A 17339-nucleotide genomic window follows, 5' to 3' on the forward strand; every position below is an offset into this window, starting at 1 on the left:
CAGGTGATCACAAGCCGCCATACCCATGTGGAGATATAATGCAAAATAGAGCAAAGGTATTTCACTGTCAGGTGGAGCTTTTAATGCTAAGAACACAGTTACAGTTACTCTTAATTGTAAAAGGACATTTCTTGTACTCACAAAGAAACTGTATTAGTACTAAAAGTCTGTGCACTGAGAAGAGAAAGCTGCTCTTGAACTTGGCTCTGAGTTCGTAACTGGTGGTTGGGGAACAAATGGGACTGTGTTCTGAAATTTTTCCGGGTTGGACACTTTGCCATGCACTGTAAACGAATGTTTTTTTATAAAATAAACTGGACTATGTAATCTATTGAGCTTTTGTCTGCCTCCTTCAAACATATCTCAAGTGCTTTATGCAAGCACACACATATTGAATTCCTTAAGCCTACTAAATGCCAAAAGGTGTATCTCTTTACATTGGCATCTCTTCCGAACAACTTCAATATGTCATCGGATTAACCCAAAGCTATACTTGGCTCTGATGAAAAAGCTGGGTGCTTCACCTTGGTTGAATGACAGCCTTTGTTGTTTCTATCTGCTCTCTCTTTCTTCTCTCTCTGTCTCTCTTATATGTCTAATATGCACATGGACTCAAGGTTTTTGAAAAATGAGAATTTAAAGTCAATACCAGATGCTACATTCTGATTACATTTACATGTTTAAACTGACAGAACAAGACCATTGCCAGCTTTATTTTATCTGTAAATAAGAGAACAAATTTCTTAAATAAGAACCAAAATAGATTTGTAATATTGCTGAGAGCAGTATTAAAATATTTTAGGTGTTGTCAAGAAGAATACATGTATACATGCAAGGGCTGAGTTGATCCTTCTCCTTTGCCCCTCTGTTTATGTTGAGTTTTCCTTTTCCTCCGGTTATATTTCAAAATCATTCTTCGCTTGGGCTTGCAGATGCAGGCAGCGTAGCCTGGTAGGACTGGATTTGCAGTCCTGTGCTGCCAAAGGACGCTGTGAGCAGATAAGAGCCCACCACCCACACAGCACACATTCAAACGGGAGTTGCTTTAGACTGGCCCTACTCTGCTTCTAAGGGCTGAATGGTTATTAGTGGTTGGATTATACCAGGCAAAGGCCAAGTGTGCATCTTCTGGTTTAGTGTCATTAAAAAAGCAGCTAATTTTGCTCCCCTATATTACTCTTCCATGTAAATAAAGAAGATAAGTGGAGGTGCTCAGGTATATAGTTTCAGAAGTGCACTCCTGATTCAAACCAGAATGCATATGTAGACTTATTGTCATTTGGCCTCCCTTGAGACTTATGAAACTGACTTCAGCAAAAGTAGAATTTGGACAATAGAGACTTAAGATCCGTACCTGCTCTACATACTGCTTTTCATCTCTTTTTAAATATTTGATATTTTGTTGTAGGATTGTCATTCTCTAACATTATGTTCGTTACCCCTCCTAAAGTCTTTCAGAGCTGATTTTGTTAGGATTTTTTTTTCTTTTCCTTTACTTAGTATTTATTTTGATTTTTGTTCTTTCCTCTTCTGAACAGAAAACATGACCCTGTCAGTATCAGGCTATGTAATTGCTGTGCTTGGTGTGTATAGATCACTGTCCGAGAGCTTATCTGGCGGCTGCTGATGGTGAGTGGCCATTGGAGCATGCTGAAAGCTGCACTAGCAGAAGATTGCAAAACACTAAAGCTGCACAGACTGAGAGACCTTATAGGTTCTGATCAGCTTGGCACACTATCTGCAGAGGGCCTTTATGAGAATAAGCAGCTATAAGAAAAAGAGAGGATGAGGAAAAAGAATGAAGTGAAACAGTAGACTAGAGGAGGAAAGAGGAGGGAGGAAAACATGCAAGTTTTATGCAGGAATATGAGTACACTTAAAGAAGAAGAGATTACCTTGCCTCACCTCCTCTTCTCTTCTTTCCCTTCAGTATTTCTTGCTTGTCATCTTTTAGAACTTTATTATATACTTAACACTAAAAAGCCAAGTGTTGGCTCTTTGCAAACTGCCCAGGGCTCTCTGTGTTCATATTTTTCCCTTTGTAATACTGTTGAAGTATTAGGGACTTAGGCCTCCATGTAGCCAATACAGTAGATTTCTGATGACCTAAACACACCACTGAGACAGTAGCTCCTCTTTAGAGATATAAAATATGTGATACATGAGAGACAGCGGTAAACCAGTGTAATAGGAAAGACTAATGCAAGGAGCAATATCAGGTTTTGAAGATGAATTTTAATATGGTTTAATATTATCCAGATTACATTTATGTAGTGTGATGAACAATTCAGTAGTCTAAAAAATACATCTAAAAAAAGTCTACTATTTTTAAAGACACAGAGGAGTATCTGGTAATTACTCGTAAGTGCTTTTGTTAAGGTCACAAAGACAAGAAAATGCAAAGAGTTCACCATCTAACATTTAGAAGAGCACAGAAGTTCAAACTGTACCTGTAGGATACATTGAAAAAGTAATATTTTCAGAGCACTAGACACTTTCTACTGAAAAGTAGTTTTTTCTCAACATGAATTTAAACATCACTCAGCTATGTACCAGACATTAAGGTTTCCTTTTCTCAGGTAATGACACTAAAATTGTTGACAATATCCTTCATATTGTTAATGTAAGCACACAATTAGAAATCAGGAAGGTTAATGAATATTTTGGGACACAAAAGCTTTCCGAATTCAGATAGCTTTTTCAGATTCATTTGAAGGTGTTAAATTCTGCACCTCAAGCAGCATTACGAGTTCTTCTGTGGGATTTTGATTGTGACAGTCTTAACTTCTGTGTATTCATGAAGGCCATATTCTCCCCTAGATAAAAGAGAACCAAGAGCAATATTTACGTTAATTTTTTTTCGTATGACTTATGTCCTGGATGGGATTTTCGGTTCTGCTTTGCAATTGGCCATGTATGTAACAAGCATGCTGGACATAGAAGACATCTGTGCAACTAGACTGCTGCTGGAAGTATTTGGAAAAGCTACAACTGTCTCCTGAGAAAAGTGAGAGACAGCAAATTCATTTCTGTAGAGCAAATCAGGCACATGTTAGGTCTTCACAAACATGATCAAGAAGTTATTTGCAAAGGCCTTCCTCTAATGTCAAGATTCTTCTCCAGAGTCAAAGAACAGATGCTTTATCTCAAGTAAGTGAAGGACATTATTAATCCACTACGAAATCTCACAGACAGTAAAAACCACTAGACTCTTTCTGACATTTTATTAACACGATTCCGACTTTATGCTTTGCATGATGAAATGAAGCTTGCTTGTGTGCATAGATGTTTGACATCTGACACAATAAAACTCTTTAGCCGTAGTTGATTGTTTTATAGAAAAATACAATTTTATTTTTTACTACAGTACAATGTTATTCAGTTCTCATTGCCGTCTTACTAGATACATATGTATGCAAAAGAGAAATCTGTGCTCAGACCTCTCATGCAGTGGAGAAATGTTTACTGATTCTTTTCCTTTTTGAAGAGGTATTCTGTTAGTGCATGACATTCAGTAGTTTAATTCATAACGGTATTATCATTTCAAGAATGATAATTTTATTCAGGGAATTTTATTCTGGGATTCAAAGAAGTCAACAGCTTGACATACTAACTTCCTGATTATTTCAGTGCAGTTATTTCACACATACTTCTGCCTCTCTCATAACTAATTGCCAGAAATGTTCTTTCCAGGTCAGACATCTATCTGGTACTAGTTATTTCCTTGATCTTTAGCAAAAATATTCTTATTTGTTCCCTAATTATGATTTTGAAACAAGCATTGGGAAAAGCTTAATTTGCACAAAAGTTTACTTCCTTCAAAATGCACTGTTATAGACAATATTAATCTTTATGATAACCTATTATAATTTTTCTGTTATTTACAGCAAATAAATCCCAAAAATATTCCTGCAAAAGGATGTAATTCAGAATTGGTGATCTCCCAGTGTTTGTCAATCAGCAAATGAAAAACATTCCTTGATAACAATGACCTAAGTTATGGGTGTTATTTCACGTTGATGTTTTCTAAAGCTCTCAGCATTGGCATAACTCTGTCTCCTTTGAAGTCAGTGGGAGCTTTGCAATCAGGTGCAGATTGAGTCCATTGATGAGCAAACATGAAAACCCTAGCCTTCACCTCTTGAAAAAAAAGAAAAACCCAACCCAAACCAAACGAAAAGAAAACAACAGTCCCAAACCCAGAGGAAAAAGAAGCTCTGTATCATTTCAGCTGCACATATATTTTTCATGACTTCCATTATTCTTCAGAAGTACTAAGCATTTGGCAAAATAAAAGGGGAAACTTACCCATTTTGGTTTTTATGCATTGTTTAAAAAACACTTTGTTTTTCCCAGATGTATGGCATTTTTAACAAAGGACAACTTGTGATTCATGTTTGAAGAAAAAAAAACAACCCAGAAGACATAATTCTACATAATGTAATGAAGATGTATCATATTAAATGTTTCATGATTTGGCACATTATGCGAAGATCAGGATGAATTCAGGTAAGACAAGACATGATTCAAATTGAAACTAGACTGAACCTGATAAATTTGAAAGAATTTTATTAGCTTATATTTTCTGTACACTTCACCAATCTGAATAATACAGATTATTTTTGTCATAATTTCTGGTCAAGCTAGGACATACTGTAAAAATATTGCTGCAAGGCTGTTAAACTGAAAATCTAGTTTAAATCAAGGATTTTTAGATGTCTAATGTTTTCAAAAAACTAGCATTGAAAGGCAATTCCACAAACTACACCCATATATAAGTTTCTGCAAATCACACCTTCTCTATACATGAAAAAGCTGTAAACCATAAACACAGTTTTGCATATGAGTAGGATACAAGATACTAAAATTGGTCATTTGGAAAAAATGTGTATCAAAGTGATTTTCTTATTTGTTTCAGGGAGTAATACTTTGCTTGACGTTGTCTTACACAACATGAAGCATCTATATGCTGTATAGACTAATTTGACAAAATACTGAACTGGGCCTCCTGGTTATGAATGTTTAAAATTGAGTTTTGGAATTTTATTTTGTAGTTCCTGTGAGCTTACATTTTAAAAACTATTTACTTACATTTCTCGTCCATTTCCTGACATCTTAAATCCTCCAAAAGTGCACTGAGCAGACAGTGCACTGTAACAATTAACCCTGGAAGAACAGGAAAGTTACTTTTGACAGTATGAAACAATTTTTTAACTTCTGTAAAATCAGTGGGTTTCTGTTGCCTGTAAAAAAAACCCCAATGTTGATATTAACAAAATATATCTGAATAATGTATTTGCAAAAGTATGTGTAGTTAAATGTTCAGAGAAACAACAGAAACTACATTTATTAGGGTTCTAACTGTCAGATATTTTTCTGATAGTTATGATAAAATTCCCTCCTAACTAGCACATAAACTCTGAAACTAAAGTTAAATAAATCTTCTGCAGGTGCATTTCTAACAGATGAATTCAGAATCACTTCGGTACATATTTAGGAAGGTTTGTCTGGTTGTACTCAATGTTAAACCATATTAAGTGTTAAACCACTGTATCATGGTGGAGAACAAAACACAATAATGAGTAAGAAAAGAATTACACAGGGGAATTCGTGGTGTGAAGAGTTTTGGCAGAATGTGTATTCTGCCTGTTGGCTGAGAATCACAGAATCTCTTTTTGTCTTGCAGCGTTGTCAAATCAGATTTCTCTATTTCCATATCTTATAATTTCTTCTTCTGAAACCAGTCTACTCATTTCAACAAAAGAGGTTCTACTCACAGTTGAGGGTTCCTAGACAGACCATCAACCACATACCAGTAAAACCAAAAGGTACCACATTTATTTTGATCTTTCTTGCTTTTAAAGAATACCACGAGGTAATGGGTTCAAACTTACACAGAGGAAGTTCAGGTTAGATATAAGGAAGAAGTTCTTTACTGTGAGGCTGGGTGAGGCACTGGAACAGGCTGCCCAAAGAAGTGATAAATGCTCCATCCCTGGCAGCGTTTAAGGCCAGGTTGGGCAGGGCATTGGGTAACATGGTTTAGTGTGAGGCATTCGTGTCCATGGCAGGGAGGGTTGGAACTGGATGATCTTAAGGTCCTTTCCAACCCTAACCATTCTATGATTCTACAAATTCTGAAGTCAAAACGGTTAAATTATTTTTTGAAAGTGTATGTTTTCAGGTCACAGTACCTGGGCTGGAATTTGTGCTGTTTGCAAGTTCTTTCAGATAAAATATAGACTGGACACAGGTTTAGCATTAAAGTAAAAATTGGTTGTTTTCTTTCTGATGCATTGAGAAGTAACTGTAGGGAAATGCAGGTGTTTGTCAGTGATAGCTATTAGACTCATTCTGCTGTTCTTCCAGGCTTTCCACACTTGCAGCTCTTTGTCTTTCCAGGTCCATGTAGGTCGCCTTTTTCTTTTCCATTGCTGGAAATAGTTGCCCTTCTAATTGTAGTAGTTCTCCCTCACTTGTTTTTCCTTCCTTTTTTTCAACCACATTTTGTCAATCTTTTGCATCACAGGTGAATGTTGTGCTCAGATTAATAGCCTCAGAACTTCAGATATTTAATTTCTTTACACACTGCATAATCACCACAAATTATGTATTGGGCTGTCCCCAGATCCTGAATGGAAACCAAAGTGGCACTGTCACTGTATTTTGTTTTGTCTCCTTTCCTTATTAGCAAGTCAATTTCCTTTTTCAGACTAAGATAACTTTGTGAAGACTTACAAGAAGTATTTATCTAACAGCATGTTAAGTGTGTTGAGGTAAGGGGAAGAGAGACATAAGAGGATGGCAGGATGGCATTAATCTACCTCCCTAAAGATGACAAGGAATTGAAATATAAAAATATACTGCCAAAAGAGGTCTTAAAATGTCCTAGAACTACTGCCATTGGGACCTGCAGTTCTGAAGGAAGTATTATAAAAGCCACCACTTACCATACAGTTCCAGCCTGAAGAGCAGCTGCAAATGTCAGTGCCTTATCAATGTCTTTGGTAAAAACTGCTGCTGCTAAGCCATAGGTAGTATTATTTGCCCTCTTGATAACTTCATCTATGGTTTTAAACTTCATGATTTGTTGAACAGGTCCAAATATCTGTTTCAGACACATGCAAACATATGAAGTGGACTAGAATAGCTTACTATTGTAAATAATGTACATTTCTAAAATATACTTCTGTCAGATTGCCCTATTCCTAAATTCATTCAGTCAGGAGTGTGCATCTCATAACAGAGTTCTAAAAAGGATTATAAATTCATGTAAAGATTTTTGTGGCATGAAACCAATCAAGATAGCCTATTGTAAAACTACTAATAAATAAGTAAATAAAAGATGAAAACAAATGAAAAAAAAAGATTAAAAGACACCCACCATAAAGGTAGCTAGCATGGAGTCACAGCGTGCTACATATCTATGCTACCTACCAACAAACTGGTATTTCCTTGATAAACTGCAGTTTTAGAATTGAGAAAGATGTTCAGCTTTTCCTTCTTCTAAACTTTCTATTAGACTTCCTTCTTCTAAACTTTCTATTAGACTTTCATCTCTACAGGTAGCTGCACAACTGGGCATGGACACCAAGTGAAACAACTAATTCTTCTTTCCATATGGGTGTTACGAGAGGTTGTGGTTCCTCAGGCACATCTTTCCCACTAGTGTTGCTTTTGTGCTGTCAGCCAGAGGTGCCCATGTCCACCATATAGTGCCAAGGTTGTGTAGAGCAGGGGGACATATCACATATAATTTCTTCTGCTCCATAGATCATGAGCTTTCCACTTGATTTTCTTGGGAAGGGTTTAGTGCTAGTTTCTAACTAGAGTTGCAGGGATTGGTTTACATTGCTCAGAGAGCCATTGAACGTTCCCCACTGTTCAGGCTGTGAGCTTCAGAACCCAGATATTCTTTACACTGCCTTAGCTCTCTGGGATTTCATTGCTCAGTACACTCAAAATAGTATGAGGAAAGTGTTCTTGTACTGCTGACCCAGAGGAAACCAATAGATCTGTGAAGAAACATACCTCTCAGTTTCCTATCTGCCTCCCAGACCCAAATTATTTCTCTCACTGCACTCTCCTGTTTTACCCCTCCCTCCTAATCACAATTAAATCTAGATGCTCTGCTATTCCTTTTAGCTCAGCTTTTTGACTTTTGCTGAAAGTACTCTGTATGTTGAGCAGATGCATCAGCAGCATTGATGGCTGTTAAAAGCAACACCTAGATTCGTAATAATTTTGAAGGAGCTTTCTAGTATGGAGAAGTATAATGGACATCGATTGCAACACATTTGCAGCAGTTATTAACCAAGATGAATGTAAAAAAAAACCCACACAGCAGTGGCCATGACTGGACTTCAAGGCTGTGTTTACAGAACTGTTTTTCTGAATGATACATCAGCCCTGTACTAGGAACTCTCTCCTTTTCCTTGCAAATAGTCACTGGTGTCCTGGCACTGACACCTTAATTGTGTCCAGACCCCAACTTCGGTAGTTTCTCAGGCAGTGCAAAGAATTTACAAGCTGTACCATCAAGGTTTACTTCTCTGTGAGAGGTTACTGTGACTCTAACATGTGAGACATGGGCACTACGGGTGATGTAAACAATTCAAATCTCAACATTTCTTCTTTACTGACAGATTAAGCTGGGACCTTTGTTGGCAGGCCAGATCCATGCTCCTGTACCTCACCTGCACTGAGTTGGTGAACCAGGCATCAGAAACCAAGAAAAGCATTTTAAACACCACCACGACGGAGCAATAGATTTACTCAAAGCATTTTTATGTAACCACTTGACCTTCTAAATGGATATTTTGTACGGACATTTAAATGGATAATCTCCAGTGAGAGTACAGGCTGCCAAGACTTTATTTACCTCTTCTTTGGCGATGCGCATGTCATCTGTAACGTCAGAAAAAACTGTAGGCTGGATGAAGTAACCTTTGTCTCCCCATGGACCTCCTCCACATTCCAGTTTGGCTCCTTCTTTTTTCCCACTTTCAATTAGCTCCAGGATTTTTTGAAACTGCTCCTTATCAATCTAAATGAAAAGAAATTACAGGGATAAAACCAGCACACGCAATAACAATCGTTCTGACTCATTAACCAAAACCTAACAATGTTCCAGCCTTTTAAGTTACATGTGCTGAAGTGGAAGAGCTGGACAGCCCTGTAAATATTCTTGTCACTAGCTTCTACAAACTTTGCAGGCTTTTCTCAAATAGACCAGTAATCTGGAATTTTGACATAGGAGAATCAGCTATAGAGGGACTGATATCCTGCGTTTCTTTAGTAGAAGAAATGAAAGAAGATCTCTCAAATGACTGTTTTATACTTTTTCCAGTACTTTTGCCAACTGCAAATAGTTCATCAAAATAAAAATCACTGAGCCTGATTCTGCAAAAAAAGCAGAGGGCCTGATCTAGCCAGCAAGACTCTTCTGACCTTCACATGAGCCCTTCCAGAATTCATTGACAAAGTGGTCAAAAGAGAATAGGGGAGCAGAAAAAAGGTAGCGTATCATTTCCTCCCCCCCCCAAATCAACCAAACAACAGTTAAGGTCTGAAGGGAAATTGTGTATAGAATAACACCTATGTAAAGAAAACATCAATCGTAAAGCATGTTCAGTAAAAGAGTCCAACACCTTTTTTTTTTTTTCAATTTGTTCCATTTTCATGATTCCTTTATTCACCCTTTCAGGGTTCAGCCCTTCAAGCACTGGCTCATGAAGATACTGAGACTACTCTTAGAGGCTCTTGCATAGAAGCTTTTTCTCTTTGATCATACTCATCAGTCAGGAGGGTAGGCGCACCTTGTTCTCTTATTCATACAGTAAAAAGTTCATATTTCAGTTTAAGTAATAAGTTTTACTAGGCTCGTAGAACACAACAATATTTTTAAAGGTTCTGAGGAATCTTGGATGTGTATTAGACTAAACAGTTATTCAGCTAAAGCTGAGATAAAAGCTTATATTTATAAAGATCTGAATTTATAAGGATATTTATAAGGGGGCGATTTTTCATTTGCTGAGCTTCGTCATTTTGCTTTCAAACAGTTGCCTAATTGCATGATGAAGACATAAAATTTCTGCTACCCTGGTGGCCAGCTATTTCTTTGGCATAAACATCTTGTAGAGAAGATTAAAATTGAGATGAGACAGCTCACACTGCTGTCAGTTTTTCCTTTATTATGATTAGCATAATTTTTCTTACTAATGTGTGAATTAACATATATATGATTTTTTGAATTCCTGTAGGGCCTTTGGGTCTTCTTTGGTGCCCACTGTGCAAAGCATTACCTAAACTTGCTGCCTGAGGCAGGTTCTGCAGAGGGCCTGTGAGCTGGAGGATAAATATGGCTTTCAGGTAGGCTTTATGACTAAAGAGCATGGTTAATATGCTTGGTACAGGCTATAATTTTTTGCTTCTAGAAAGAATTATGCTGAGGACAACATTTGAAGATGAAGAGAGATATTTAACTTAATTGCCAGAAAAGAAATGCACCTAAACAGCATAGTTACAATTTTCCATTAAATGGAATCATAAGAAAAAAAGAGGTCAAGAATGGCAAATCGGGGGATTGGAAGAGAAAAGAGTCTTCATGTACTTTCAGATGTTTTCAGTAATGCTTTTTTTTTCCATGTTTAACATTCCTTTCTTTGTTAGTAAAAGTTTACTTTCATCTCTCAGTTAAACTGTTAGCATTAATTTTAAACTCAGCAAAGCCACAATAACATAAGAGTGGTTTCCTATTAATTTTATATTAGCTGCACACCAGAGTGCTGAAGTTTACTTCAATCTTTCTACCCTCTGACATTTAAGTTTATTCAGCTGAACCTGTTAGCTTGTTAGCAAGACACACTGCAGGACACCAAAATACTATTTTTAAATTATCCAAAGTCTGAGGGGCTTAGAATGCAGTTTTCTAATTTACTTGGTATCTTTGATTACATAAAATGACTGTGATACCTTACAAGGAACACGTTACATTATGAAATGTGCGGGAATTGCTTTGTCTCCAGCCTTTGCCTTGTCTCAAATAGAATTCCTTTATTTTGTGACAACCATCATATATGTGCATAATAGCTCTGCCAAGAAAGTGTATACTCTCTAGTACAGACTGATACAGGAAAAAGACTCTAGATAGAAACAAATTAAACAACGTTCTATTGTGATCCACTGAATCCATAGAACTGTGATAGCTGTGCTTTTTAATATTGCATTTTAGCATTCATTTAATGGGGAAGCTGTTGGTATAACATCTTAACAAAACCAACAAAAAGTAAAAAATGTGTAATTACACATTTTAATTGTGTAATATTCTGTAATCGGCAGCACCATAATGAAGCACTAGCACTTTGAAAAAAGGAAAAAGACAGCATTAAATTTTATTTCCTCAAGCTATTTGCTCACAGTGGTTGTATTTGAAAACATTGTTAGCGATTTCTGACATGGGTGACCATACTTGCACTTTTATAGCTGTTGCACTGTAGCTTTCTCAGAGCATTTCAGTTCTATATAATTGTTCCCATTTTGTAATAAAAGCAACTAGAAGAGAGAAAGAAACCTCATCCTTAGGCCTATGATAGTGTCACAGAAGGTCATGTCTCGTGCTTCGTTCTCTTGGTCTTCCAGACTAATCACTAAACAACTGCACTTAGCCTTGAAGTTAATGCAACAATAGGTATAGAAGTAGATTAAACTGTGCTGTCACATTGCAATTATATTGGAAACACATCACATTACTTACTTGAGGGCCTTGCTGTACACCAGGCAACAGAGGATTTCCAAGAGTATACTTCTTTGCTCGTTCAATGCTTCGTCGAACAAACTCGTCATAAATAGGCTCTTCCACAAAAATCCTAGATGCTGCTATACAACACTGCCCCTGGTGGTAGAACAGACCAATATGTGCAAATTCCACAGCGGCGTCCACTGCAAAGAAATGCAGAGTTCATCAGATTGTAAACTTGAATGGTCATAAACTCCTTAAAAAACTTTGTCACTCCGTCCCTTTTCCCTTTTTAGTGCTTCCTATTTTTAAGTAATACCTTGTAATACAGATAGTTATCCATTTACTTTTGTCCAAAACTACTTTTATTAAGAGTAGCATGGTGCCCCTAGGCAAACACACATTCAGCTGCTCTTTGTGAAATGTAGATTCAACATTATCTTTTTAGCAGTACCAAGAGGAGTATTTAGCTAGATAGCTAATAAACACATATAACATCCATCTAGCTGCTTTTGGTTCTGCATTCATGTTATATTAGGGTGCACAGGTTGTCAGAGGTTCATATCCATTCATGAGTCACCAATTTTTGGTGGCAGTCTAACTTAAAACTATAGTGTGACCAGAAAACCTTAAAAATTACTGCTTCATTAAACAGATACATATGATTTATTAACAAAGAAAACAAAAAGAATGTGGTAATTGCAAGAGTAGTACGTTTATATATGTTTATGTAACAAAAGTTACTAACAGTCTGCGTCCGCAAATATAATGTTAGGACTTTTTCCTCCAAGCTCCAATGTAACTCTTTTCAGATTGCTCTTTCCTGCTGCTTCTTTAATCAGTTTGCCAACCTAAAATGTAGGGAGAAGACAGCTTTATCTTAAAAATTTTGTTATGACTTCCATAACACTTCTCGGAGTTCCTCAAAAGGGAAAATCAGTTCACAGTTGTCTGCGATCCCAGTAACTGCAGAAAGAATAAATAAATAAATATATGAATGAAAATAAAAAGAAGAGAGTACAGCTAATTTGCAGTTTATGCACCAGGAATACTTCCTAGAAGAGTCAGGGTGGAGGTGACTTGCAGTCCTGTGAAGCAGTAATGCTTGCCGGAATAGTTTCCCCCTAGACACACTTGGGTTAACTACTAAATATGTCTGATGCTTTTTTGGTTGCCACCATTCTACTTGCTTGTATCTGAATTATGAGTAGGCACTGATTTCTGCTTTGCCAGTTGCCCCCGTTAGCTTGAAATTCCTCTGGTTTATACATGGGAAAGCCCTTTGATGCACAAAGTGTATGAGAGAAAAAGCAGATATCTACACTGCCTGCATGGCCAAATCTTCCTTATTTCAGAATCTCCCTTAGAAGAAAGAAGAGGAAATGAACATTGTGAGGCAGAACCCCTACCCTGCTTCTTTCCATTGATGACATAATTAAAGCAAATATCTAATATGAATTGTCCTGGAAAAACTATGAAGGGAAAACATGCTTGTAGCCCTTGTGGTTTTGGCCTGTAACTGCTCATGTGGGGCAAACATGAGATATTTTCCTCCTTCTGGCAGCCTTCCTGCCTAATTTCTCACTGCTAAATTTCACTGTCTTTGGTGAACAGGAACATCACTGAAGTGTACGATTACACCTTCTGGTCCACCTCCCTTTGGAGGTGCAGAGGGCACTGGGAATTGTAGTTGTTACTGTCCATTGGAAACACCTGTGAGATATTTCTCAGCTATTGTCTTTTCCCTTTATTTCAGAGCTAAAGGTTTCTAGGTGTAAACACAGCTGTCGCACTCATTGTGTATGGACCCTTGACATAAGACCATGATATTTATCATTGGAGGGTACATCAGACAGGAGGCCAGTTGGCAGCTCTAAAATCAGTCATTTCAAAGTTAAGGTTAGGGGAAATTAACAGTGACCTGTCTTTCAGTTATTAAAATGATACATATTCAAAATCACTTCCAAGACCACCCAGCTGATGATTAGGATCATTCAAATACCAAAAAGCCATCACCTCACCCAAGCGCATGCAACAATGAGATTTCTGAAGTAACCCCCTACCATCCCGTTGTTATTAACATTAAAGAGAACAGAGCACAGACTGTTTCACTCTTTGCATTTTAAGAAATAATTATTCTTAAAAAAAAACAAAAAACCCCAAAAGTTATGAAAATGTGGGGGTTTTTTTGTGTTTTTTTTTTAAAGGACAAGACTTAAACTAGCTTTAGTACATTATAAGCTGTTGTATCTCATGGACTGCCTTATTTGAAGGTCTTTCCTGAAATACAAACATTGTTTAAATATGTTTGAAGTTAATAATAACCAACAAATCATTAAACAGATTTTGTTTAACAAATCAGCAGCCAAAAGAAAGAGAAAAAGTAAAAGTTACATAGAGCAATTTAGACATTAAATCATTACTGGCAGAGGGGCATGTTTCCTGCACATAGTCTCGTGCTGTCATTATAGTACCTCTGTAGAGCCTGTGAAAGCTATTTTATCTACATCCATGTGGTGAGAAATTGCTGCTCCAGCGGTGGGTCCAAAGCCTGGCACAATGTTCACCACTCCAGGTGGAAATCCAGCCTGAGTTGGAAGAGAGAATACTGTAAATTTTAGGAAGGATAATAACAGAAAGAACTTGTCTCATATAATCTTCCCTTTCCAGTTCTCCATTCACATTTTCTTAGTCATACAGTTATTCTTAACCCTAGAACCCCAAATGTGTGTATTCTCACACGATTTCTGCCCTCTTTCCCTCACCTGCCTTTTGATCTTTTTGGATCTTTTTTTCAAAAACCAGAACATTTAATTTTAGTTCTTTTTAGTGCCATTGCCAAGGAATAAATTTATTTTTAGTTTGCTCTTCCAGTCAAATGTTAAAGTAAAAAAAGATTGTTTCATTTCATGTCTGTTACATTACAGCTATTTGAATCGTCCTGTGTGATTGCTTACATCTGGTCATTATCCCTCATTCTAGATGTAACTTAATGACTGCCAGCTTACACTGAAATTCTATTAAGAAGAGTGATGGAAACAGTACTTCAAACTGCATGCCCTTGCTTCTTCCTCTGAACATAGTTTGAAAGTAGAGTGGTGTCCTGGGTTTAGTAGTAGCAGTCAATTTTTCTCCTTCTTGGTAGCTGGTGCAGCTCTGTGTTTTGACTTCAACCTGGGAACAGTGCTGATAAAACCGGTGTTTTCAGTTGTTGCTAAGTGATGTTTACCCTGACCAAGGACTTTGTGAGGCTCCTGCTCTGCCAGGGAGGAGGGGAAGCCGGGAGGAAGCAGAGACAGGACACCTGACCCGGGCTAGCCAAAGAGGTATTCCATACCACAGCATGTCATGTCCGGGGTGGGGGGTAACTGGGAGTTACCCGGAAGGACACGGGCTTCTGGGTCAGACTCGTTTCTCGGCGGGTGGTATTGTATTCTCTTCCCTTGTTATTTTCTCTTATCATTGTTGTCGTTGGTAGTAGCGGTGGTGATTTGTGTTGTACATTGGTTGCTGGACTGTTCTTGTCTCAACCCGTGGGAGTTGCAGTCTTTCAATTCTCCTCCCCATCCCTTTGGGAGAGGGGAAGGGGAGATCCCCGGGGAGGGGGGGGGGGGGGGGGGTGTGGGCCTCGATTGCTTTCAGCCCTGCACCACTTACTGGGATTGTGTGAACAAGTTGTTTGGCTAGGGTTTAAACCACAACAGGTGGATGTTCAAAGGCAGGGTCTCGTCTGCACATCATGCAACTGATGTTACATGGAGTAAATGGGCTGCACTAATTACTCAAAGAACTCGAATAGGAAATCTCAGTCATCCAGGCATTCTAGAAGTCATCATGGACTGGCCAGAGGGCAACGATTTCGGAATGTCAGCAGAGGAGGAGGTGGTGCGTGCTGAAGAGGCCCCACCATATAATAAACTGTCAGAAAGTGAAAAGCAGTATGCCTTGTTTACTGATGGCTCTTGCCGTATTGTGGGAAAGCATCGGAGATGGAAGGCAGCTGTATGGAGTCCTGGACGACAAGTTGCAGAAACTGCTGAAGGAGAGGGTGAATCGAGTCAGTTTGCAGAGGTGAAAGCCATCCAGCTGGCCCTGGACATTGCTGAACGAGAAAAGTCGCCAGTACTTTACCTCTATACTGACTCATGGATGGTGGCAAATGCCCTGTGGGGGTGGTTGAAGCAATGGAAGCAGAGCAACTGGCAACGCAGAGGTAAACCCATCTGGGCTGCTGCACTGTGGAAAAATATTGCTGCCAGGGTGCAGAACCTGGTGGTGAAGATACTCCATGTAGATGCTCACGTACCCAAGAGTCAGGCCACTGAGGAACACCAGAACAACCAGCAGATGGATAAAGCTGCTAAGATTGAAGTGGCTCAGATGGACTTACATTGGCAACATAAAGATGAATTATTTTTGGCCCGGTGGGCCCATGACACTTCAGGCCATCAGGGCAGAGATGCAACATATAGATGGGCCCGTGATCGAGGGGTGGACTTAACAATGGACACTATTGCCCAGGTTATTCATGAGTGTGAAACATGTGCTGCAATTAAACAAGCCAAGCGGTTAAAGCCTCTTTGGTATGGAGGACGATGGTTGAAGTATAAATATGGGGAGGTCTGGCAGATTGACTATATCACACTGCCACCAACCCGCCAAGGCAAGTGCCATGCCAAGCAACCACCGGGTGGCTGGAAACATACGCTGTGCCCCATGCCACTGCCCGGAACACTATCCTGGGCCTTGAAAAACAGATTTTGTGGCTACATGGCACCCCAGAGAGAATTGAGTCAGACAATGGGACTCATTTCCGGAGTAACCTTATAGATATTTGGGCCAAGGAGCATGGCATTGAGTGGGTATATCACATCCCCTACCATGCACCAGCCTCTGGGAAAATCTCTTGGTCCTCCTATATTGTCGTTTGACGCCAGACAAAACCCAAACCTGACTCTGCTTAACTCTTGAAATCAGTTGTGGGCAAAATACACTCTGTATGCGTGCCAACATGGTGATCCCCATCATGATCAGCAAACAAGTCTCAACAGCATTAAAAGGCCATTCAAAAACTTCAAAACTCTCAAATGTAAATGGTCTGGGGGGAGGACTGGGAGGGTAAAAGAATGTCTCCTTCACAGGTTGAGCACCTGAGAAGGGGAAAAAAGATGTGTAATTGCTAAGCACTTCTATTATATACCTCCCAAAGTATAAAGGTGGTGACCACACTGGGAACATAAGCCAGATCACAGTATCACAATATGCTAGAGATTGGAAGGGACCTCGAAAGATCATCTAGTCCAATCCCCCTGCCGGAGCAGGAACACCTAGATAATGTTACACAGGAATGTGTCCAGGCGGGTTTTGAATGTCTCCAGGGAAGGAGACTCCACAACCTCCCTGGGCAGCCTCTTCCAGTGTTCTGTCACCCTCACTGAGAAGAAGTTTCTTCTCAAGTTTAAGTGGAACCTCTTGTGTTCCAGTTTGTACCCGTTACCCCTTGTCCTATCATTGTTGCCACTGAGTAGAGCCTGGCTCCATCCTCGTGACACTCCCCCTTTATATATTTATATACACTAATAAGGTCACCCCTCAGTATCCT

At 38.8% G+C, this 17339-nt stretch overlaps 1 protein-coding gene across 1 annotated transcript in view; it reads right to left on the reverse strand.

Annotated features, from left to right (window-relative positions):
* Positions 1–2217: 2217 nt before the first annotated feature.
* The window catches only part of ALDH1A1 (aldehyde dehydrogenase 1 family member A1), a 36019-nt gene continuing 20897 nt past the window's right edge, over positions 2218–17339 (reverse strand). The window contains exons 7-13 of the mRNA XM_061470814.1: positions 14212–14325; positions 12486–12588; positions 11756–11940; positions 8882–9046; positions 6951–7108; positions 5092–5166; positions 2218–2816 (exon numbers count right to left, since the gene is read on the reverse strand). Of these exons, the coding sequence (XP_061326798.1) occupies positions 2744–2816; positions 5092–5166; positions 6951–7108; positions 8882–9046; positions 11756–11940; positions 12486–12588; positions 14212–14325 (873 nt within the window). The 3' untranslated portion in view covers positions 2218–2743. The remainder of the gene's footprint in view (positions 2817–5091; positions 5167–6950; positions 7109–8881; positions 9047–11755; positions 11941–12485; positions 12589–14211; positions 14326–17339) is intronic.

This window comes from Pezoporus flaviventris, unplaced genomic scaffold, assembly GCF_033815535.1.
Source record: "Pezoporus flaviventris isolate CSIRO_AGI_PZ_B2104156 unplaced genomic scaffold, CSIRO_AGI_Pfla_v1 ptg000064l, whole genome shotgun sequence".
NCBI classification, from domain to species: domain Eukaryota; kingdom Metazoa; phylum Chordata; class Aves; order Psittaciformes; family Psittacidae; genus Pezoporus; species Pezoporus flaviventris.